Here is a 23,994-nt window from a genome sequence, read left to right on the forward strand (position 1 = left end):
GTATTCGCAAACGTCGGGGCAAACGCCAAATTTTTGAAACGTTGGGGCCGAGTTCTGGCGACGCCGAAGTCCGCGTGATACGGTTGTGTGGATTAGATTTAGAGAAGAGGTCCCAAGGTCAGTAGGCTAGAGACCTGAACTCTGATTAGGAGCGCGGCCGTCAGATATAGCGTTTGGGCGTTTGCTCGTTTGACAAACGTCGTGACTTTCAGACATCGAAAAGGGCAAATGGCGGCTGGCTGCCGTTCTAGATAGATATATGTAAGTGCGGAGTATATCCTGACATTTGACAGTTGGCAGCTTCGCCCCCCGGCCAACAAGAGACTCCTCTAGGTATGGCCACCACGGCTCTAACGTCACTTGCACGGCTAGGACGGAAAAAGAAGCGAGCCTATCATGTCTGCCTTGCCTCGCTGCCAAGTTTGATAGTCAATAAACTGGACTGAATGAAAGGGCTGGTTGAGGTCCCTTGTGAGTGGCAGTGCAGCCGTGCAGCGCCGGGTCATTTTGGGGTCTACGGATGGGCTGGTCCAGCCAATGAACTGCCCACGCCTTCTCAACAACTGGCGCTAAGACCTTCTGGAATGGTTCCCTCAATCGGAATTTGCGGGGCAGCTCCACTGCACCCACTTCACCCCGCAGCTTACACCTCGTGATGCGCTGCGCTGTCGCCGATTCCATGTCAACACGAATCCATTCTAGGTTGCATCAAAGTTCTGCCCTAGGAATCACCAACATGTCTTATTTTTTTGCTTGCCGGCAAGAAGTCACTTTGCTGCTCTCTAAAACAACATTATGGTTCAGGGAGTCGAGCATACCTAATAAGGCATTGTCGACCCATTCATAAGACGGAGGAATTAATGCCACGAGACGTTTATTCGCGGGGTTCCACATTTGGATGGGTCACCGAGGACTCATTCGGGACCGACACCACTGTAACTAAAACCTTAGGCTGCCTGCAAGGCTGCGCTTCTCTGGCTCGCAACCCCCACTACATCCATCCAACCTAAACATCCAATGTTGCCTTCCGGTGAGCCAAACTGGCGAAACCGGCGTAGCAGACTGTGCCCTGGCTACCTGTACATGCAAGGCCCCTTTCTCAGACGAGAGATGTAGCGCCTGAGTTCTGTGGCTCAGGGCAAGGCTGACGGGGGTTGAGAGGCGAGGTTAGGTTGTTGGGACGTGTACTTGGTAGTGTGAGGCCGCATTTGAACATGTGGGCGGCTGTGGTCTCTTTATCGGCCCTGGGGTTCAAGTTTTGGGGGCCCCTAATTTGCCCTTCGGCGCTAGGTTGCCCGTGTCGCGCGGGAGGTCGTGCAGTGGTCGGGGGGGCACCTTTTGTGGCGCTACGGCACAACACAGCCGAAGGCACACACTCCCGCCTGTCAAGCCAAGCCGATCACGTTCTCCCTCCGCCGCAGACCGCAGCAAGCCTCGAGACAGCAGGACTTCCTCGGACGTCGTCGCATATCCGCGGAGCATCCCAGGGCATTTCCAGGACTACACTGCACACTTGCTGAGCTGCCTCCCGGAGCCAGAAACCATCAGAGCCACATTTCAGTTTGCCTTTGACAATCCTCGCCCGAGTGCACCAAGTAGAAGCTTCCCGTCTCTCGGCTTGAGTTCGAGTTGACCGAAGCGGGGTCTTTTGCAATCACGCTTCCCATTTAGCTTCACTATTTTTCTGGCACCGGCCATCCCGAGCAGAAACCTTGACCTGCAGACGTGATTTTGCGTGTCTTTGACCGCGGATAAAGAAAGTAAAACACCGACCAAAACCAAGCCATATCAACCCCATTACAACCAACGCACCCATCGTCCATCGTCTTCCCAGTTCGGATACCTCCCCGGACAACTAGCTGGCAATAGGTGAGTCCTTAGGTAACCAAGCACACATATCACATCACCGATAGCATCTAATAACGAACAAAAAAGGGGAGACACATAAGCAAAACAAGCAACACCAACTGCAATGTCCAAACCACTAGCGGACGACGACGACTTTGTCGACCTGCCCCCGCCCTACACACCCAACCCGGCCACCAACGCCAACACAAACACCAACCCCACCCCTAGGAACACCAACCCCAACATCCATGCCTTCCCACCGCCCGCACCGGCACCAGGCCCGCACACAGCGCTCGCAGCATCATCACTGACGCACCACCTGTCCACGCTCGGCGCGCGTCTCGCCTCAGCCCAAGCAGCGCGCGCAACCGAGCAGGCGGCGCGCGACCTGGCCATGATCAACCTGGTAGTGCCGCACGTGGAAGCGTTCCTGTCCGAGCTGGCATGGGACGACACCGCGAGAGGAGGGGTAGGCGAGCTGGTGCTGGTGCCGGCGGGCGCAGTGGCGCGGGGGTGGGCGCTGACGGGGGCGGCGGAGCGGCGGCGCGGGGGCGAGTTCCTGCGCGTGGCGCGCGTCGGCGAGCCGCGGGTGGGCAAGTCGGAGAAATCCGTCAGCGGTGGTGATAGCGGTGTAGTGCCCGAGCCTGTCCGGAGCGGCCGGTTCGGCGGTGAGGGGTACGACGACGACGACGGGGACGGGGACGGGCGGCAGCCTGCTGACAAGGCCGGGTTCGACGACTGGGGCCGGTTCGACGACGGGGAGGGCAGTTCGTCGCTGGTGGACACGCCGACGGCGAGCTGGTGGTGGTTCCGCGACGCGCGGCTGGCGCGGCGGCTGGCGGCGTACCTGCAGCCGCGGCCCGAGGTCAACGTGGAGCGGCGGCACGTGCAGGCCGCCGTGGTGGCGGCGAAGGCGGACAAGTTGCCGTCGCCGTCGTCTGGCGGGGGATGGCGCTGGAGCGGCCTGCTGCGGCAGAAGAACAAGAAGGACGCGGCGTTGACGTCGCCGCCGCTGTCGGGTACCCCGGGACTGGCGGATGTGAGGACACCGCAGGATGACGGCATTGGCATGACGGTCCGCGCCGAGGAAATGCGGTTTCGCAGGGAGAACGACTTTGGCGTGTGGGAGAGCCTGAGCGGCTATGCCATTGCGGTGACGGTGAAGACTAGGGCGCCGTGATGGCGGGCACTGAAGGCAGAATGAAATGCGTTATGCTGGTTGCTATGTGCTTGGCTTAGTGCGAGATTAGAAACGATGCTCCAGGGAGATGACGACTTGACATGGTTTCCGTGATACGGTACCAATACAAGAGCTCAGGGGGATCTTGGGTGACAAATTGGATGTTATCAAGCCCTTAGTCAACATTTCTACATTTTTTACTTCATTGCAAATAATTGTCGGGAACCGCGTATACACGACGTGAAGGCTCTGCCTTCTGCTCTTCCAAGTTTACAACCCCCATCTCGCGCCCAACGACATTGCGATAATACGGCGTTTGGACGGAAGCAAAATGTGCAAGCTCAAACGAACCTCTGCGCCGGCTCTCCCCACGCTAGACCTCCTCAGCCAAACCGAATCCCGCTATTTGGGTCCCATGTCTTCTTCATCGGGACGTTGCCTCCTTGTTGACCTCCCTGGGGGTTTCCGCCCGCGACAGGCGACGGCGCAAACTTGATTCCCATGTCAGGTATCCACGCCCCTTGCATGGGGGCCATTGGCTTGGGTTGCTGCTGCGGGACGTTGTCGGCCCAGCTCTGGATGTGCGCCTCGGCAGGGGGGCTGTGCACGACCTGCCGGAGATGCTGAGGCTGTGGCGGGCTCGTGTAATAAGAGGCCGAGCCTGGTGATTGGTACGGCTGTGGAGATGCCCGCGGTTGCGAGATTGAGAGCGAGGACAGAGGTGGCATGGAGAGTTCGCTGTTAAGGTTAGCGTCAAGTGTAAACAAGAGTACCAACACTGGGTACCAGCCACGAAAAGGGGGAAGGGGGGACCCACTTCTCCAAGCCTCGTGCCTCCTGTCGCCTTTGGTTGACCCACTGGCGTGCCTGGTTTCGAAACTGCTCAACAATCCTGCTAAGATCGTTGTAGAATTTCCTCCCGACTTCGACGTTGCTGACAATCTCCTTGTACTTGTAATAGGCATTGTCCAGCTTCTGCAAGGCCTTTTCACGGTCATGGTTGCCCTTGTCACCAACACTCCTCTTCTGCGCCTCGAACTCCTGATTCGCGCGCTGGAGATCGGCCAACAGCTTTTCCTGATCCGCACCTTCCTTTTCGAGCCCGTCGATGTCCGCCTCGTAGAGGCTGTCCAGCCGCTTCTCGAAAAAGTCTTCAAAGTGCGCCGTGACAATGGGCGTGCTTGGGTAAGTCCGCTGGAGCCGCGCCGTCTCGGCTAGGATGTCAGGCTTGATGTCATCAGCGCGACTTCGGGCCATCAGCCCTTCTACGCGTTTTCTCCGCCTCGATTCCATCCGAAGGACTTCGTTGTAGGCCCCTCTCAGTCTCCCTATCGTGGGCTTCAAAGACTCGGGGATCTCGACTCGCCTGCTGTTAGGGATGAAGTCCAACATGTTTCGGTCGGGGCCGGCTAACAGAGCCAGCGTGTCCTGGACAGACGCATATTTTTCCCGTACCACGGCATCACTAGACGTGCTGGACGCAAAGTAGCCCTCAGTTTCGGCAACCTGGTTCCAAAGCTTGGCGCCGCCATCGTGGCTGGGATCAGCGCGCGACTCCGGCCGCGTCCAGCGTTGTTTGCCAAATTCCAGTCGCAGGTTCATGTCCTCTTCTTCTTCGGCCGCGAGAAGCGCCTTTGCTTCCTCAAACACGGCCCGGTCGCTGGCGCAGAGCTTTTCTATGTCGCCGAAGCCCCGCTGAAGCCTGTTGAGCGCGTCCGCCTGTCGAATCTCGTCGGCATGTTGGACAAGTGTGCCTGGTAACCCGAGGGGTTTTTCGAGGGCCTGCAGCGACCCAGGTAGGTTCAAGCTCGACAGGATCTGGTGCAGTTTGTCCGTCATGCTTTCAAGCTCTGAAATGATGTTATTATTGACAAGACGGTCCCGCCGTTCGTCGTATATGGAGACTGCAACCTGCACGGCAAAGGGAACCAGCCTCGTGAAGAGGGCCGGCCCAAACGCTGCATGGTCTCCAAAGTGGTCGTACGGCTTGGCAACCTCGGGCGGGATCCGGGCGACAGCCATGTTGGCTCTGTCGAGGATCTTCAGCTCTGATTTTGGCGGAACAGCCTCTGCCATGTGTTAGTGCGCGGGCAAAGCAAGCGGGTCTCTTGGGGGGGAATGCGCAGGGAGGCAGGCTTACGGAGATAAATCAAGTCGTTGTCCTTTTCGGCTCTCTTTAAATCCTCCTCGACGCGCTTCTTCAGGCCGTTGAGATCGTCAATAACTGCCTTGTTGAGGTAGCCGCCCTTGCATTCGCGCAACCCTTCATTCACGCACGCCCCAGCGTCACGCAGGCGGGCCACCTCCTCGCCATATTTCCTCTTCTCGAGACAGTCACAAGCGGCGCGATACTGGGCGGCGGCCGCAAAGTGGTGGTGTTTCGCGCTCGTGTGGTGTATCCAGGCCGAGCTGATGGCCTCACTCCTCATGGCAGCTTCCCCGGCTAGGTTATACAGGTCAGACACGCGCGCGGCGAGCTTGGCGATGGAGGCGTCTTTGTAGCCGTCCATAACGGCCTTTTGCCAGAAGCACTCCTGACTCTGCGCCAGAAACAGCTGGATCAGGGACTCGAGCGTCGTGTCGTCCATATCGTCGGGCGGGTTGTCCATGCGCAGCTCGGGCAATATTTCCGTCTTCATGTGTGTCAGAACCCCTGCCGCCTGGGAGAAGCAAGTCGCGGCCGTCTTTAGCCCGTCAGTGTTTCCCCGGTTGGAGGCGATGGCGAGTTGCGAGTACAGGGCGGCGAGGTTGTAGAGGACGTTCATGAGCTCGTACTTGAGGTTATTCTGCACTAGCGGGTGCTCGGTATGATAGCCCAGGGAGGGGTACCAGGTGAAGTCTGCGCCAATCTGAGCCCACACCCAAGCCAAGCGCGCCAGGTCAGCGATGCGCAGCACTGGTAGTAGTCCATAAGGGGCCAGTGTTTGCGTACGTCAATTGGAAACTTGCCGCCTATCCACACCAACTGCCCCGCGTAGGTCTGCAACTTCTTGATGCCGCTCGGGTGGGCCTCGTGAACATTGACGGCGTCGCGGCGCAGGGTGTCGATGGCGTCGAGGTCATGACGGAACATGTCGGAGTGCTGGTCATACTTCTTAGAGATGTACTGCTGGATAGAGTTCGAGAGGGAGATCTGCGTCGACTTCCGGAATGGAAGCGACAGGATGTTTGAGCTGTGCGGCGCGTCCCATCTGGTTAGCTCACGGCCGTTCATTCGTACGGTACGGTACGGTACGGTACACGCAGACCCAGCTCGCGCGTCGCGCGCTGTCGCATCAGAGGGTATTACTTACGTCGTCATTTTTTCAGGTGCAGCGCGGTGCTGGTCGTGTCTAGCGACGGAAAGGTCGTGAACGCGCCCGCCCAGACTTGTGTCACGGCAGATGACATCAGGCAGGCAGTCGAGCTCAAGGTTGGCGCCAGTTCTGGATTTTGGCGGGGTTGAAGCTTGGAGTTGCTGCCTCAGGCTCAACATTGTCGCTTAGCCGTCTAACTGCCTTACGTACCAAGCTACCCGAACGCTACCCGAACACTGCATCAACTTCTACACTGTCAATCCATGGAATGTTCAAGTTAAACTCCGGGTAGAACCCGACGCTGTAACCGAGTCCCCAAGCCATCCATGGCCTATTGGCGCCGACTTTTCGAGCTTCCATCATCCGTCTTCCATCATCCGTCTTCCATCATCAGTCTTCCATCTTCCATCTTCCATCAATGGAACTAGGAAGTCGCGAGCGAGACCGACGGTAATTGATCAGTCAGGTGCCAAGAACCACCAAAAAGTAGCTGGCAAAATCGTATTTCAACGTCAAACAACCTAACAAAACCGGCTGCCTGCAATTGCATCTCGAGTTGCTCTGGAGGAGATTTCCCCTTTTTTGTGTCAGCGCACCGAATGCCAGCTCCCTTGCGCCGACCTCAGCTTCTCCTCTCCTTATTAGACTGGCCCTAATTTTAGGATGGAACACGAATTCGCGGTGCCTGTGCCTGCCCTGTGCCTGGCAGCGGCCAACATCCCTCGACAACGGACTCCTTGCGTGCGGACAAGTGCCTGCGTCCTCCTCCTGAACTCGCCATCCCACAGCCCCTGGTGCGCTTCGTGATTTGTGGCACGCAAACGTGCAGGCGACGGGGGACGAAGGGCGCTGCAAGGCGACTGAAGGATAAAATCGCCGTTGAACGCTGCGGTCATTGGGCGGCCGTCGAGCTGAGCAGTGAGACATGCCCGAGGTGGGACACCCCCCATGGCGTCGTACATATTGTACCTCGTCATTCATTGATGGAAACGTCGCTGCAAGCCACTCGACAATCCCAAGACGCCGCCGTCGGAGACCCCCAAGCCCCGCGCCGGGCGCCCACAGTTGGACGCCACGACGATGTCGGTCGGCAGAATATCTTCCATCTAGTTATCGTCTAGCCGACTGACACGAGGAGAGCAAAGGCTTGGGCTTTAATACTGCCATCTGACTCGCTCGGTGCGAAGCCGCCTCGGCCACTTGATGCGACTCTCGGTCCCGATCAGCAACGAGCCCACAGTGACACTGGCCTTCTGCCCTCCTTGCACCGTTGTGGTTGGTGACGACGTGACAAACCGGTCAAATGCTTGAGGCTCGTTGGCGATCGGCGGCGGTGGGGTGCATGAATGCTGCCGTTGCATTGGTCCGAACCCGCCCGAACCGGCCCCCGCTCAACCTGGCTCAGGCTTCCCAGCGTCGCCTCCTCCTCTGTCGATCTATTGAAGGGACGTGGTGCAACGGGATTCAACAACAAAAATCTCTCCAATATCCAACACGCGGAAACACACAGTGTTTGCAGCTTGTGCGCGTCAAAAATTTGTTGCGGCACCGGCGGTCAGGGGGAGTTTGTTGAATATGTTCTTCCCAATGCTCAGCATCGAAATCGGCCGAACCTAGAAGCGCCGGAGACACAGGCCACAATCACATCAAGACACCGCTAACCGCGCCTGTTTGCTGCCCGATCCCTACAACCTGGAACAGATTTACGGTCGGCCGTTGCATAATCCCGACACTCAAGTACTCACTCAGCACGCACTCGAACTCCAGATGAAACCAGAGAATTAAAAATCCTGTTTGCGCTCTGCTTCGATCCGGATTCCAAGGAAAACATTTGATGTCGCTGTTTTGCCCGTCAAGCGAGCAGCTAGCACTTGGACTGATCTGCCTTAGCTCGGGATTAAGCACATGTAGTGGAACCTAAGGTGGGCTTTCGGTTGACATCCGGATTGCCATGCTGAGCACTCCAAAACCCGCATTTGCCTGAGCCTACCCACCACGCAACCAGTGGCACACACCATCTCTATCTCGAAGTGCTCGCCTAACCGACCCAAACGCGCTGTATTGTACGTCTTATTACGCATCCTTGGGGAGGTCACGTGCTCGGAAAAGCGCATGATGGGCTCACGGATGTGACGGCAGGCTGCCACTGTCACAATAGTACCAGTGTCGGTGGCAGCCAGCTCTGGCATTATCGCATCATTTACCCGCAGGAACAGGCAGGACGTCAGAAAGTGACTGGCGGAATCTGCTACCCTGCTAATGATCACAACACTTCGCCCTTCTCCTGGCCTCTTCGTCTTGTGTCGGTGGGCTCGCCGTGGCGTCTTGCTTCAGGCTGCCCTATCCTCACTAGTACGTGGAATGGCGCATAGGTTCAAGGGACATTTGCCATCCGGACGATCTTGCTCGGCGTGGCTTGCCGCCCTGCAGTTTTGTTTCTCTTACTTCCGAAGTAAAAGCGCCGGCGCAGCATCGACCAAAGCCGTTCTTTCCAGGTTGATCGCAGATGCAGATGCCAGCATGCTCGCCCGGTACATGCTTCGTATCGGATTCGGACCCGGAATCTCCGTCCGCCCCCCCCCCCCGCCCCCCCTCAGAGGATGGAATCGATGAGCTGTTGCTACATCAAGTGTCTGCCAATTGCCAAAAAGGCATCGCTAGCCGAACGTGATAAAGAAGCATTCGCGTCCCAGCTGCTTGGGCATGACGTCCTGTCTAACTCGTGGGTATTCGCGTGCCCGTGGCCTAGGGATGCCAAAGCATGGGACAAATCAGCGGCGTCTATGCAAAGGGGTGGCCGCCTTTGGCTTGTCAGCCGACCTTGCTTCTCCGGACGGACATCCCCAAACCAATGTCCAGACAGTCCCTGCCCCACAAAAGCCTTTTGTCATTTGCTCGCCTGCGGTGAGACACAGGGCTCTCACGGACGCGGATATTGTCCCCGCATTCTGCCGCTCTAGCGCTCTTGACATGGAGCACACCAGTCATCCCATTGCAGTCAAAGGAATCTTGCAACGCCGCCGCTTCAATCCTCCCGCGGCAGTTTCCATGGCCATCCCACAAGCAGCACGTTTGTGGCTAGCCGTTGGGAGCGGCCTGCGACGGTACGTTTACATCCCGTTGGGATGGATGGCTAGATCCAGGGCGTAAACGGCGCCGCGACGTTCCCTCTGCAGGTGCTCTTGGCCCCCCCCCCCATCCCCCCTGACTGCGAAGCTCTTAAAATGGGGCAATCAGAAAAAAATCCCCGGTTGTGCTGAGAGCTGCTTTGTGGGGGACGGGATGAGCTCCTTGCCAGAGCTCGGAGAGAATGGCATAATAATCGGGCTGGGTGAGTCGGGACAATAAATTTATTGCACAATCACTGCCCGTCCATGCCCGTGCATCTATCTATCTATTCTTGGATGGCATGTGGGTTCCCTGCTTGTCCTGCTTGTCGTGCAAGTGCACTGTACATAGACGGCTCTGGCTGCAGCCCTCATTATAGGCTGAATCAGCGTCTGGTGCACGCCCACTTTGGCAAATAACCTCCTCGACGACCAGGGGCTAATTAACAAATTAGAGCTCGCCGAGAGACTTCGGATGCTCGTCGACCCCAGCACCGCTTGCCTTTTGCGGGGCATTCCCACAGACCAGGATACATCTCCCCACTATCTCAACAGGCTGATGCTCGAGCCGCCATTACGGACTCTCTCCACGCCTGGCTCCAAGCGTAGCGGAGGAGACAGGTGACGGCTGGCCCGACCAAGACATTCGACATGTTAGCCAGCCCCCTGTACGACGTGTCCCGGGATGCCGGCTTTACTTATTACGGCAAGGACTCGTGCACCGCAGCTAGGGGCCTGCCTCGGGTGCCGGACGAGACGAAGACATATGAGACAGACATAAGCTATGTCAAAGACATATCCCGCTCTCCTGGGTCTCTCCCTCTTCGCTATTTAGGGGGCAAGCCTAGCCAGGACTCGCGACTTTGTTGTTATTGCACACTGGAGATCTCACCCCCCGTCCAGACCCCGTCCCTCACCTGAACGCCCTACGACCATCGCCCAGCGTCGTCTTCGCCTCCCAAGATGGAGGGCATCACTCTGGTCCTGCTCTACGTTGCCATCCCCAGTCTCCTATTCTCTGCCATCCAACAAATACTGTCATGGAGGAAGAAGACGCTCGGGTCGGAGCCCAAGTTCCCCGGACCGAAGCAGTACCCCATCGTTGGCCGCATCCATGACCTCCCTAGATTCTCCATGTGGCTGAAGTTCAAGGAGTGGGCGGACGAGCACGGCCCCATCTACCAAACCCACGCCCTGAATCAGACCTTTATCGTCGTGTCGGACGAGAAGATTGCCGAAGAGCTTCTGATCAAGAGGGGCCATATCTACTCGGGCCGTCCACAGATCAGGTCGCTCATCAAGCACAAGGATGGACCGGCATACTCTGCTCTCATGGACCGCCACGGTATGTATCGTGTGGAGCGCTACTAGACTCTCACCTTTTACTCATGCCCTACGTGATAGACATATGGAAGACGCAGCGCAAGTGGTCGCATGCCGCCATGGCCGAGGCATATAAGCACCACTTCTACGGCCACGCCGAGAAGGAGATGAAGCGGTTTCTAGGCCTAATTTTGCTAGATCCGGCTCGCTTCCTGGAGTACACCCGAGAGTATTGCGGACGCGTCATGTCCAGGCTGGCCTGGGACGATGCGACACAAGGCAAGGCCAATGGCGACAGCGCCGACAAGACACTACACTGCATGAGCGTGTCGGGGCCCATCACCAACACCGTGACGCCGCTTTGGTACATCCCTTCATTCATTAACCCGTGGTACAACTACGAGATCCAGCGGGAGAAGGAGCAGCGCGCATGGTGGGTCAACAACTACACGCTCGCCAAGTATCGAATGCAGCAGGGCGAACTGCCCAGCGACACGTGGGCTTACCGGTACTTTGAGCAGCTCCGCCGCGAAGGGAACGAGAGTCTGGAGCAGGAACATGAACAAGAGGACTTTGCGAGCTGCATGATCGGCTTTCTGAATCTGGTGGGCGTCGTCACCATCAGCGGCCCGCTCAAGTTCTTCCTCATGGCCATGGCGCTGCACCCGGAGTGGCAGAAGAAGGCGCAGGACGAAATCGACAGAGTTTGCGGCGACCGGATGCCAACAATGCAGGACTTTGCCGACCTACCAACGGTCCGCGCTTGCCTTAAGGAGACCGTCCGGTGGAGGTCTGGGGTTCCGCTCGGTACGTTTGAAGGCTTCCGATGTTGATTATTCTTGTAGCTGACTGGTTGCGCGCAGGTGTCCCACATCAAGCAGAGAGAGATGACGAGTACAGGGGGGTCAAGATCAAGAAAGGCACAATCATTCTTGCCTGCGAATGGTGAGTAACCTAGACCACTCCAGCAAACCGTCTCATCTTCCACAGCTTCTAACACGTATGCTCTCAGGACTCTCAACCGCGTACCCACCAAGTATCCCGATGGCGACAACTTCCGCCCCGAGCGCTGGCTCGAAGCTGGCTGGCCGACCTATCAGGAGCCTCTCACCCGGTATCCCAACTTCCGCGAGGGCCAGGCCATGCACACCTTTGGGTGGGGCCGGCGGACGTGTCTGGGCCAGAACATTGTCGACGACGAGACGTTTGTGTTTGCCGCCGGCACGCTGTGGGCTTTCAACTCGGGCCCCAAAATGTGCCCGCTCACTGGCAACCCCGTCCCAATCGACACGCAGGCGACCAACAGCCACGTCATCCTCGAGCCCAGCCCGTTCCAGCTCTCCTTCAAGCCCCGGAGCCCAGAGCGTGCGAAGCACATCTTAGACGGATATCACTCAGTGCTCGCAGAGCTGAAGCTCTGAGACAGCTGCGTGGTAGAGGGAGACTGCTAATTAGAGTGTAAACCATAACACCACCGGAGAAAATGAACAGCGCCCGCAGGAAATTGCGCGCAGACAGATTATCCCATTTCTTTCTTTACAGTTTCTAATTATCTGATGGTCAGCGCGCTCTGGGCCAGTTTTTGCCCCTTAACTGCTCTTCTTGTTTTTCTAGCCTTGGGGGACATCGTAGCCGGGGAGTTGGGCAGAGTGGTTGTCATCCAAATCTTGCAGCACCTGTTATTAGTCGCATTTTACTTTTTGAAGTCTAGTCACTTATATTACCCCCATTCCAGGCGTACTTGCTGCGGTATTTTCACTGAGATTTTTACCGTTCGTATGTGAGGCACTTCTCGTTTTTTACCCTGGTTTCATGTTGCAAGCACAGTCGAAAACGTGCTCCAGCTACAGGCCCGAAGAGAAACTTTCAAGCGAGTATCAGCATCCTGGCCTGTTGAAAGCCGTTTTCACGAATACAACTAGGCAGAGTAGGCAGCGCCTAATGCGGCATCCTAACCAGACGTGCGGGAGAGCCTGACGTGGGATCCGAGTTTTCCCTTCGACCGGGCACATATCCCAATTCCCAGAGGTCTGTCTGGCTGCAGATTGGAGACCCGACAGAAAAGAAAAATTCCCGAAACTTTACTGGGATTCCTTGCTCGCGCGGTTGGCTCGGAAAATTTGCTCCTGTTGGGGTCTGCCTTGCCTGGGCCTGCTGCTCGCTCGCTCGCTCGCTCGCTCTGCCGGATCTACACCGTGCTTTGTGTTACCGCACCTCTGGTTTTCCCGGAGACACGGCCACCCCTCCCTCAGAATCAACTATTAGCTCGCGGCATAATCAATCCCCAAGCTTAGCGTATTTATGTATGTATGTGTGTGTACCTCTGTGCTGCTGTCATCTGTACCATCTACCTCGCCCGGTACAGTACGGAGCATCAGTCCAGTCCCACCCCCCACGCTCGTAAACTCGATTGACGGGCCGTCGGCTGCCTGGCTTGCTTCCTTGCTTGCTCGTCAGACGACTTCAAACGAGCAAGGAAGATGTCGTGCAATACCCCCCCATCGACTGTCCGGGCGCGAACAGCCATCAATACTGGCGGACCGTCTCACCAAATAGTATTACTGCTCGGCTGCGGTGCTGTCGATGAGGCAGTGGCTTTGTACACGTATGCCCAGCACGCAGCCGGACTTGACGTGCTCCACCGGATGGCAATTACCGTTACTTCTCCAATCATTATACTCTCTCTCTCTACCCGGAACTGTAGTTGGCTGCATCCCTTTGGCGCGCGCGCCGCCGCCCATCTGTTTTAATTAGTATGACTGGTTCAGCATCCAGGCCAAGATAAACCGACAGCTGGCCCTACCCACCGCTTCGCTCAGCAATAGGCAGGCATCTGAACCGACGAGTCACGTCGCGCCCTAGCCGAGAGCCAAGCATCGACCCAATCTATTCCCATAGTGAGCTGTTCGTCCCGTCGCGCCGGATCGTGCAGCATTACCAGCGCCAGCGCCAGCTTTCCTTGCCGCCCCTGTGCCGAGGACCCGCTGCCCGCCGTGGGCAGGAAGCGGGCTTTGTGAATGGCGGCAGGGCGACTGGGTGTTGTTTGAGGAGGCGAATTCTCCCAGAATTCATCCCCTGCCAATTGCCCTCCGCCGTCGCCAGAAATTTTGTTGTTGTGAACAGGATATGAATGTGGACGTAGATGTGTGTACCCCCTTGCCGATCAATCGTCGAGCAAGCGTTCGGAGAGTTTTGCCTATGTTGGCTTGTGGTGGTGTGTGCGCACTTTGCACTCATCCCTCTTATTTTGCACATTGCTCGCTCTATCCGTCATCACAGACCGAATCGACCTTCTCAGGCGGAAATGTGTTCCGAGACTTGTGGTAGGAAAGGTAATCAAGTACCCAGATAGATCCCGGCAACACCACTCAGATGAATCGGATACGCGATGACCTGGTGCCAGCGTTTGGCGAAGACCGAAGCGGACAGGATAGGCGGCCAAGGCTATGCTACGCAGATTACGATGAAAAGACCAGAAAAGAAAATGCAGGCGAGACGAAACAGCGGACACGCACGCACGCACGCACGCACGCACGCACGCAGCACCTGGGTCCGGCACGGTCGGGTCGGTGGCGGGCGGGATGGGGTTTCCGGTAAGAGATTGTCATCTGCACTCTCTTCACTCTGCAGAAGATGGAATAATAAATAGGATCCCAACCCAAGTCCGAGCGAGCAAGGGGGCCCGCTCGCTCGCTCGCTCTCGCGTGCGTCCGTACCCGATACCATGGTCTTGAGCCTGGGCCAATTCATCTGTCCCTGAAATTCCCCCCACCCCCAGTGGGAAGAAGGGGAAGGTGGTTGCTTGCTGCATTTTGCCGGATAGGATATGTGTGGGTGTGGGTGTGTGTGTGGGCTGGTGAGTGCTGGCCGGACCGACAAGCACTGATTCAGCCAGGCGAGATACTGATGGCGTGGGAAAAGCCAAGACTTGTTATCGGGAGAACTGGTAGCTTGTTGTGATGCTTGAACTTTCTTGGTTTTGTTCTAGTTGAAATGTGAGTTTTCCTTGACGATCAAATTGAAATCCACTGTGGACGAGCATAAAATAAAGTAATAGAAGGTGAAAGACTCTTGTTCCTGCGATATTTGACCAAAATCAAGCCGCGCGTTTACCAGACAGAGCAATAGTAACAATCGAAGGAGTGAAAATCAGTGTAAATTAAATAAAAGGTTTGTTAAAAGGTTTAATACACTCACTGTTGCGTGTTGGCAATAGCTGCCTAATTACTTTGCTATTAATTAGAGGCCTAGGGGGCAGTCAGCGCACCTTTGATTCAATGGATACCTCCAAGCTCCAAAGACATACCAAAGCAATGATTAGTATTGCTGAGTGACTCCAAAGTTAACCCTACTTCATGAGTGCACCGCGTGGCGATTGTTTGCTGTTTTGGTTTGGCCATTAGATTTCATTCTTTGTTCAGAGACAGCGGATACCGCGGAAGTGTCGTGCGTTGCCGGAAATGACTTAGCCCTCTTGTAACTGCATGCCGCCCACAGGCATCAAGTTGGATGATAGCTAAGCAGGTAGGTAGACAAAGAAACAAATTAGAATGACTTGCAGCAAGAAAAAACTTTAAGTTTCTAGGTCCTCCTTTGTTTTTCTCAGCTTGAGCAATTTTCTTCAACTTCTTTTGATCTCTTCAAGGCAGCAGTTTCTCTCACGTCGCTCCTTCTAGTTCTTTTTCTTTGCCATCTCAGACTTCAGCCCCGGCCGACACTTCTGTTGTTCCGCGTCTTGACTCTGGCCAGGATGAGTGCAGCTAATCCAGGTGAGACGTTCTAGGAGATCTAGTCCTTGACCTACACCAGCTGCAACTAGACAAAGATGGCGCCCAACCGTTGGTTTGACCAACACGGGGTCTACTGGGACGACAAGAGCGACTCTAGTGAGGATGTTTTGGAGCAGTACCACCCGGACGATGACGATTGGGACGAGGAAGAACCGCTGTCTCGACAAGACATCCTCAGGCGGAAGAAACGCAAGGGCGTGACAAAGAAAAAGCTCAACCTAAACGAAGAAGACGAATCTAATTGGAGCGACAATGCTTCTCTTGAGCAGGCAGCCGACGCAACGCGCAAGAGGAAACGAAACGCGGCGGCGCCGACACAAACACGGAAAAAGAGGTCACATCCACTCCCTGCTGAAGCTCTTCCATCTACGTCTCGCAGTCGTTTAAAGAGAAAAAAGGAGGACTCAGCTGCTATTGTGGCGGACCAAGAACCATCGCCATCGGAACAAGCTGGCACATCACCCACAGAACGCCCGCCTGGTGCCGTGACTCAGCCCACCAATCGGCTCGGCGCGACATCACGCCAGCCCAGGAAGAGGAAGAAGGCCAAGCTACAGGTTGAAGCCCCAGCAGATATCCTGGCTACACCGCCGCCGACCACTCGGCCCAGTCGAGCGAGGGCACTGCCAGCTCCCATTCAAGAGGATACCGGCATGCCAGTGATGGAAACCGAGCCTAAGATGACACTCGGCCGCCGCAGAGGCACAAGACTTGGCCCCATCCCGTTGGAATCCGCGGCTCCTAATGCTGAAAATGTCGAAAACATCGTAATCGACGTCATGCCCCCGACGCCCGAACACTCGTCACCCGACGACCTGGAGCCTCCCTACCATCTCAGCCCGCCAGGAGCCCACTACGCCAACTTCAGCCCGCTGCGACCCGCATCTGAAGAGCTCAACAGCCCCACCGTGCCCGAGGTTCCCGAAGAGTTTATCGGGCTAGTCGACTTTAAGAACATGTCGTCCATTCCACAGTCGCTAGACTTCAGCGGCTCGTCCTCCTACCCGTATCCTCTCGACCTGGGGTTCCACTACATCTCGCCCGGGCACGGCCGCAATCCTGGATCGGCTCGCGCCACTGCCGGCGCAACCGTTGCCCCAGTGGACATCAACACGATTCCGCCGGCTACCTTCTCAGATAGCGACTCTCCTCCAGGCCGCAGCAGCCGCAAGCCGATCGACCCAATCCCCTGGACGCTGCTGTACGACATCCCGGTCGGGAACGAGCCGGCTTCGAACGGAGACGCGGGCGCCCCCAAGACGTCGAGGCTCCTGCGATCGACAGACGTCGTGGCGGGGCCGCTGCGCAGTGCGGAACGAACAGGCCACAGGGACTGGGCCCTACGTAAATCGTCCCTTAGCAGAATGACGCTGGCATCCCCGCCAGAGCCGGATCCCCCGCTAGCATTGAACGAATCTGTCTTGGGCGCGAATGACTACATCCCCCTCGAGTCGCCAGTGAGTCTCCGCCGGTCGGCCCGGGGTAGCAAGGCTGGGAAGGGAAAGACGAAGGTACCTGCTGGTGGCCCAGAAGTACGCGGCAAGCGTGCACAAAAAGGAAACAGGGCATCACAAACACCCGGAAAGGAAGAGACCGACAACAGGGTGTCGGCAGTGTCGGCAGAGACTGAAAAGACTCCATTGCGAGTATCAGAACCACCTCAGCCCCCGCAGATGCAATGGGAAAGCATCGCCCCGCGCCCCCGGCCGGAGCCGCGGCAGCACTCGGCGTCAATAGTAGCCGCGGCGTTGTGGAGCAAGGCCATCGACGAGGACACTACTGCCACAAATCCCGAGCCGCCCGCCCCGCGACCTCGCGGGCGGCGGCTGGAAACATCTCCGGAGCGGCCGCGCTGGCCGCCACACCCGGGACACATCTACTGCGAGAGGTGCTTCCGCGACGACTGCGCGCGGTGGCTGCGCATCCAGCACAGCGCGCTGGATGCCGTGGAGACGCTGGGCGGCGATGGCGTGCTGCGGGACCTGCGGGCCATGGGACGGCAGCTCGAGCAGATGTGGCGGGACACGGTGACATTCGCGGCCAGCAGGAGTCATGACGTGGTGGACATCGAGGAGGAGCTGCGCAGGGCGCTCAAGGACTTCGAGTACGAGACCGCGGTGAAGTCCGTTCCTGTTGCTGCTTCTGCTGCTGCCGAGAGAGGCGTGAAAAGAAAGAAGGGGGAAGAGGCAAGGCAGCAGCAGCGGCCGGCCCCGTCGTTGGCAGCGGCGACTGCTGCCGAGGCCGCTGGAGAGAGGGCTCGCATGAACCCAGTGCCCGTGCAGCGATCCCCGGCTGATGTGTTCCGCAACCTACCTGCCGATGTTAAAGGGTTCTTGCTTCTGCGCTATCTGGCGGCGGCACGGCGAGAAGAGAACATCTGGGGCAGAAACGCCGCCCGCCGGGCTGCCGCGGCCACCGTAAAAAAGAGCATCGACGCGCTGCAGCGCCATATCGGCGTGTCGACGCCAGAGCTGAAGCGGCTCGAGGTGCATTTCGGAAGCTTGCTTGGAGAAGCGAGGGCTCGCAGCTACTCCGCACATGACCGGCAGTTGCGAGGACACAGCTGGTGGTCCTTTGACGACACGCTGGTGGTAGCACACCGGCAACTAGAAGCAGCAATGTCGGGGCTTCCGGGACTATCCTCGCCGGCACGCTCGTCACCAGCACGCTCGTCGTCGACTCCATGCTCGACGCGCGTCGAGGCGCGTTCGTCAATGAGCGCGCGCAGCGGCAGCCCCTTCCCACCGGCTTCGTTGGCGTCAGCATTTGATAACACACTGGCGAGTAAAGCGCGCTCGGTCATGATTGGTGCGTTGAACAAGTCGGCAGCTGTTGCGCGTGAAGCGGCTGAGCGCCTGGGAAGAAACATTTGGGGCGTGGACAAAAATGGCGCCGGTCCACGGTCAGCGGGCGTGAACTCGCGAAGCATGTTCAATTACGACCGCACCCACGACGAGCTGGACGGCCTGCGGCGCACGGCGATGGCCGACAAGTCCGGGAGCGCAGTCCTGTTACTGCGTATCGGCGAGGCCATTGCGCATGTCCGCGCGAGGAGGCACGAGCCGCGGGGCGAGGCAGAGTTCTTGGGCAGCGACACCGTGTCTGTCCCAGCAATTTATGAAGAATATTGGAGCGGAGATGTTGATGCCGAGGCCGGCCGTGAAGGCGCCCCTCCCTCTCCACCAGCACGGAAGCGGCGGCGATCAGAGCGATCTACTGCTGCCACGACACGATTCGCTGCAAACGGCGACGCAGACCGTGGCGGCGACGCCCCGGTGCTAGCGTGCGTGAACTGCTCCGAGTCTAGGGCGGTGCACCGGCGAGCAGCACGGCAAACGCAGGTGGCCAGCGACGAGCGCATGCCGTGGATGAAGCCCCTGATGTGGGCATACGGCCTTGACGAAGGGACTGCAGCGCGAATGGCGCCGGAGGATTTGTTCCGTCAGATTGCGCAACGGCCCGGGACACGGACCGTTCAGATTGCGGGTCTCCTTTTCCTGATCGATGTGACGGGCGGCGAGACCCGTGTCGTGCTGGTCGAGATGCGCAGCATCTTTGACGATATCTGGAAGGAGAGAGCCGACAAAGCCGTGCCAAAGCAAGAGAGCCATCACGGCGAGGACGACAACAGCAAAGTTGCGACCCCCCCGTTGCCGATGGGCTTGTGGGAGAAGTGGCAAGATGGAGAGTTGACGGGGTATAGCATGTTGTAAGTTTGGCAAGGTGGCAGTGGTTTCTGGACTCGTGTTGGGTTTGCCATGGAATGGACCGTTTGAAGCACCGGATACCTCACGACATGCAAACTGGATGATGGTTGGTGGTGTTGAGATAATACCCCCACGGCCTCGAATTCTCCTTTTAGATTTTTTGGGGTTCCTTTTGGTGCCTCTTTTACTGGCGTCACAATTTCCTCGGGTTGTCTGTCATCAGCCCCTTTTCATTGCCTTTTGAGTAACGGGCGAGTTTAGTACGTGCGTGCTGAGCTGTAAGAAACAACGACATCAGTCGCGTACCGCATTTAGAACACAACAGAAGCTTCGGGTTGAAGCATTGTCATCTCGGTCGGAGGTTTCCATTTCGGGCCTTCGGCGAATACCAATGTGCAGAAATTAGGCTGGTGAGAAACCTAACTGCAAACGGAAAATGGAAGGCACAGAGGGCAGGTAATTAAGACCAAGACTACGGGTGCAATGTCAAAGGTATTGGCAGGACGCACAAGGACTCTCCGTACACCTGTCTCAGACACTGGGTGACTAGCCTTGAGACTCGTTCACACGGTGCTCAATTGGTCTGGCAATTTGGCATCCGCATTTCGATTGGTAGGGGCAGAAAGGGGCAAGAGTTCAGACAGAAAGAGAAAAAATACATACAACTAGCAGCGGAAACTGGACGGCACCAAATCAATCGTGACTCGGAAAGTCGGAGATGTGCAGAGTTTTTTGTTGCGATTATCTTGAGTTGATCTGCAAATGGGATTGTCTCTTGGTCGATGCAAAAAGTGGGTTTAGCTTCGAGATTCGAGTGCGTGTCCTTGCAAGTCGGGGCCGATTTCTCAAGGGCCATATTTCCAATCGAGAGCAGCGGATAGCCACAGGTGGCAGGCGCTCATGGTTAGCCAGAAGTGACTGGCCCCAAACGCCAAAGGCGCTTGATACTTCATGGGACCACAGTCAAAAATTTCGCTGGATATATAGATATATATCCCGCGATAACTTTATTCTTCCAGGGTTTCGGGATTCTAGGAGTCGGGATGCCACTGCTTCTTCGGCGTAAAGCCCCCAAGTTTAAAAGCCATGCAGAAGAGGCGGGTTGGACAAAGTTCGTCTCGCGAAGCGCGAGATATCTCGTAATGCTAGGTGGAGACTGCAAATTGGAGCTCCAAAGAGCACGAGTGTCACGTCACAAAAGGTCTGGACCCTAGGTGGGCCTTTGATGCAGGTACAAGATCCACCCTAGGGAAGGTGCTGTCTTCCCGGGGGGCAGTCTGGAAGCGTCCGAGTCGGCAAGTCGAATGCGCCTTCCCAGTTTGCCACGGCTACAGACAGAATCTCCGGAACCTTCCAACACCTGCCTAATACCTACATACTTGGGGTCGTCCAATAGCCTCCTGCCTTCTGATACGACTTGAACTCGGGAACTGTCCGATATCCAAACACAAAACACAGGGTTGAAGAGACGTGGAAGGTTCAACGCTTCATCGGAGTCTATGTTTACGGCCTCCTTTTCCGACCACGCAAGGTGTTCCATCAACTCCGCGAACTTCGATAATGGGGAGATCAAGACGTGGTTGTCATATCGATTCTCAGAGACGATGTGCTTGAAGAGGTGGACCTGGCTGATGATGGTGGAGGCGCGACTGAGACCTGGGTCCGGCAATGTGCGAGCCATGTCAACCATATTGAGTTTTGCCGGGCTGTCCTTCCCAACACGGTGACACATGGTTTATGTTCGGTTCTGTCAGGCTGTTCCTTCCCGAACTCGCGTCCTCCTCCTCGCCCAAGATCAGTCCTAAAGTCCTGCACGAAGGGTGCTGCAAGCAACTGGACATGAGTTTCTGATATGCACTGGCTTCTTCTCTCTCCGCACAATCTCCATTCAACATCCCAGTGGGTTTCTTATTCTGCAAGACTGTTTCCCCGTGATGTAATGGCTTCCATGGCATGGTCCTGCAGCGCGGTTCTCCCATCCACGCCTCGCGGGTACCTGCTTCTGGGCCTGTGAATTAGGCTCGGTGGCTGCTGCCGTCAACCCTCGTGCTCCCCTCCTTCTTAAGCCTGCGACCTTGAATCGTAGTTCCTCGCCTTGCCTTTGTACTCTCGCACCCTCTCTTGCTCTGTCTTTTGGCCATCCCGCTCGCTCTATCCTCAACTCTCGTCGCCACTCCTCTAGCCCTTGCCGAGCCCTTGCAGAGATCGATCTTGGCTGGCTTTGCAAACTCTCTGCATTTCCCTTCCTAGCTATCGAAATTTCGCTCTCGAGCTTTTGTCGAGGCTGGTTCCTCAACTACCGACTACGCCCTCCTCGCACTCAACCCAGCCGTTGTTGAAGTTTGGTCGTGGAGGCCATCCAGACGTGACAGCATCCCATTGTCTTGGTCAAACCATCAAAATAGGGGAAAAGGGGACCGGAGAGATGGGGATGGCGTCCGCAATGCCGGCGCTAAACCATCGATGCTTTAGCGCGCGGAACCCGTTGGCGAAGGCCCTTGCGCTTACAGCTTGCATCTTCATCATGTGTGCGCTACTCCTGCGTTCCGATACAATCGATGTCCGGAAAGCCATCGCGAAGTCGGCGGCCTCGGCCAAAGAAGCAATATCTTCCCAGCGGCCGTTGGGGAATTACTACGACGGGGGATTGGGGGCCGACTGGAGCGCACCGGTCGAGCAGGACAGCAGTCAACCGGCCCTTTCTCCCCCTTCGACAACTTCCAATTCATCGCACGACATGACTTGCGACTACGACATGGGACGGCTCAGAAAGTGGCAGGAGAAGTACAAGATGCAAGAGGTGTTCGAATACACGAAGAGATATGTGCAGGTGGAGCGTAAAGACATTCCCAGGAAGTCCATAACGAGGCTAGAGCAAAAGTTCTTGCCCGAGCAGGCCAAGGTGGTGGACATCAACAAGCAATACCAGGCTGAGACATGTCCGGAGCCGTTGGTAGCGCCCGTCCCGCGGTCCCCCTTCCCGGCTACGGCCAAGGCATCCGACTTCATGTTCGGCGTGTCCACCACCTACAAGCGATTCACGGACCCAAAAACAAGTCCGGTCAACGAGTGGACGTACTGGCTGACAGATGGCAATGGCACCTCGAACGGGGGGAAGCTGATCTTGATGCTGCTTGACGCATCTGACGCCGACTTGGAAGATGCCGACGCCCAGCTGCGCAAGGAGGGCATCGACGTGGATGTGTACAAGTCGGATGCAACCTTGGAGATGGCGGTGCGCTACCTGACACTGGTGCCCACGTTGTATAATCACCCCGAGCGAAAGAACAAGAAATGGCTCGTCACCTGCGACGACGACACCTTCTTCCCCTCTTTCCATGCGCTGGCCGAGAGATTCGAGCAGTACAACCACGAGGCGCCCATGTATATCGGCACGCTTTCCGAAGATATCAACAACGTCGCCCGTCACGGAACCCAGGCCTTCGGCGGCGCCGGGGTATTTCTCAGCGTTCCCATGGCCAAGGTGGTGGCGGAAAAGTACGACTCGTGCCGCACGCAGGAAAAGATCCGCCAGTCCAACTCGGGCTGGGGACCGCAGGGAGACATCCTGCTGCGCAAGTGCATCTACGAGAACTCGAACACGAAGCTCACGACGCTGTGGGACCTGTGGCAGATCGATCTGTACGGTGACCCGTCAGGCTTTTACGAGTCGGGCATCAAGCCGCTCTCGCTGCACCACTACCGCGGCGGCGGCTGGCACATCGCACACCCCTGGCACTACACCAAGGTCGCACACGTGTGCGGCGAGGACTGCACTCTGCAGAGGTTCCAGACGGCCGACAACTTCATCATCTCCAACAGCTTCAGCGTGGCCTACTACCCGCGGGGCATCGACTTTGATCTCAACCAGTTCGAGCGCACGTTTAGCCCTGCGCCACAGGATAAGGGCTGGAATCTAGATTATATGCTCGGCCCCCAGCGGGATTCCCTGCATCGGACGGGCCGCAAGATCTCGTGGGACCTGCAGGAAGCGACGCTCAACGACGACGGCACCGTCAGCCAGATCTACGTGCGGAAGCACGACGACTGGCGCTGGAAGATGCCCGACGGCTCCGCCATGAGCACCCTAGACGGTCTTGTTGAGCTCATTTGGTTACCAGAAGGGAAACCGGAGTGACGGGACAGCTATGTTCAGCACGCTTTCCGTTCGAGGTTTTCTGCTATTTCGTCTGAAGCGGCACTATTGATCTTATTTCCCGATCGCCCGTAATGTTGCCAATTGGTACAATCCATTGTGTCTAACTAATCACTGCCAGTTGGCGCTGGTTTGCTTCGCTCTTAGAGGCATGGGTTACTTAGGCGTATTATCGTTTCAATCCCCTTGTATTCACATGACTACCCATCTCGTTTGGTCGCTACACGGCCACTGTCTAACCCCTTTTCTCGACAGTTGCTAACAATGTCGACAACTGTGTGGCGGAAAGAAACTTGGGCGAAGGCAAGAAAGAACCACAGGATTGGGCGCAAATTGGAGGCATATACAAGGCTGTCTGTTTGTATTGTCATTGGTTGTATTACTCCCGGAATTTGGCACCGTCATATGGTAGGTTAGGAACGATCGGGATGGGTTAGTTTAGGACATTGTTCTCTAGAAGTGCTCTGCAGAGCAAGACGACTGCCAGTAGAAGACCTTTCCAACAACGGAGAAAATGCGTGTACAATGACTAGGTGTGGCAAGTCGACCACTACCAAGGTAGCCGCTACTCCGTACGTAGTCACAAT

At 56.8% G+C, this 23,994-nt stretch overlaps 7 protein-coding genes across 7 annotated transcripts; 6 read left to right on the forward strand and 1 right to left on the reverse strand.

Annotated features, from left to right (window-relative positions):
- The first annotated feature begins 928 nt into the window (after nt 1–928).
- B0T26DRAFT_714585 (uncharacterized protein) lies at nt 929–1,955 on the forward strand. Its single transcript, XM_060442199.1, has 2 exons — nt 929–1,881; nt 1,936–1,955. Exon 1 carries the CDS (start codon nt 1,215–1,217, stop codon nt 1,518–1,520), a length of 306 nt encoding a protein of 101 aa, XP_060293869.1. The 5' UTR covers nt 929–1,214; the 3' UTR covers nt 1,521–1,881; nt 1,936–1,955.
- A 17-nt stretch (nt 1,956–1,972) lies between these two features.
- On the forward strand, nt 1,973–3,028 carry B0T26DRAFT_752772 (uncharacterized protein; the record flags this gene model as incomplete). Its single annotated transcript, XM_060445570.1, has 1 exon — nt 1,973–3,028. The coding sequence occupies one exon, from the start codon at nt 1,973–1,975 to the stop codon at nt 3,026–3,028; it is 1,056 nt and encodes a 351-aa protein (XP_060293870.1).
- Nucleotides 3,029–3,220: 192 nt separating this feature from the next.
- Nucleotides 3,221–6,418, reverse strand: B0T26DRAFT_714589 (BRO1-like domain-containing protein). The gene is made up of 5 exons (XM_060442200.1): nt 6,322–6,418; nt 5,961–6,201; nt 5,169–5,877; nt 3,846–5,097; nt 3,221–3,766 (listed from the first exon to the last, which is right to left on the reverse strand). Exons 1-5 carry the CDS (start codon nt 6,327–6,329, stop codon nt 3,412–3,414), a joined length of 2,565 nt encoding a protein of 854 aa, XP_060293871.1. The 5' UTR covers nt 6,330–6,418; the 3' UTR covers nt 3,221–3,411.
- A 3,976-nt stretch (nt 6,419–10,394) lies between these two features.
- Nucleotides 10,395–12,175, forward strand: B0T26DRAFT_676998 (cytochrome P450; the record flags this gene model as incomplete). Its single annotated transcript, XM_060440046.1, has 4 exons — nt 10,395–10,776; nt 10,836–11,561; nt 11,618–11,699; nt 11,767–12,175. 4 exons carry the CDS (start codon nt 10,395–10,397, stop codon nt 12,173–12,175), a joined length of 1,599 nt encoding a protein of 532 aa, XP_060293872.1.
- Nucleotides 12,176–12,224: 49 nt separating this feature from the next.
- On the forward strand, nt 12,225–12,615 carry B0T26DRAFT_339690 (uncharacterized protein). Its single transcript, XM_060434472.1, has one exon. The coding sequence runs from the start codon at nt 12,311–12,313 to the stop codon at nt 12,536–12,538; it is 228 nt and encodes a 75-aa protein (XP_060293873.1). The 5' UTR covers nt 12,225–12,310; the 3' UTR covers nt 12,539–12,615.
- A 2,964-nt stretch (nt 12,616–15,579) lies between these two features.
- Nucleotides 15,580–19,257, forward strand: B0T26DRAFT_803602 (uncharacterized protein; the record flags this gene model as incomplete). The annotated part of the gene is made up of 1 exon (XM_060447097.1): nt 15,580–19,257. One exon carries the CDS (start codon nt 15,580–15,582, stop codon nt 19,255–19,257), a length of 3,678 nt encoding a protein of 1,225 aa, XP_060293874.1.
- A 2,437-nt stretch (nt 19,258–21,694) lies between these two features.
- On the forward strand, nt 21,695–23,389 carry B0T26DRAFT_650628 (glycosyltransferase family 31 protein; the record flags this gene model as incomplete). The annotated part of the gene is made up of 1 exon (XM_060438197.1): nt 21,695–23,389. One exon carries the CDS (start codon nt 21,695–21,697, stop codon nt 23,387–23,389), a length of 1,695 nt encoding a protein of 564 aa, XP_060293875.1.
- Between the last annotated feature and the right edge of the window lie 605 nt (nt 23,390–23,994).

This window comes from Lasiosphaeria miniovina, assembly GCF_030549165.1.
Source record: "Lasiosphaeria miniovina strain SMH2392-1A chromosome Unknown B0T26scaffold_5, whole genome shotgun sequence".
In the NCBI taxonomy this organism is placed as follows: Eukaryota; Fungi; Ascomycota; class Sordariomycetes; order Sordariales; family Lasiosphaeriaceae; genus Lasiosphaeria; species Lasiosphaeria miniovina.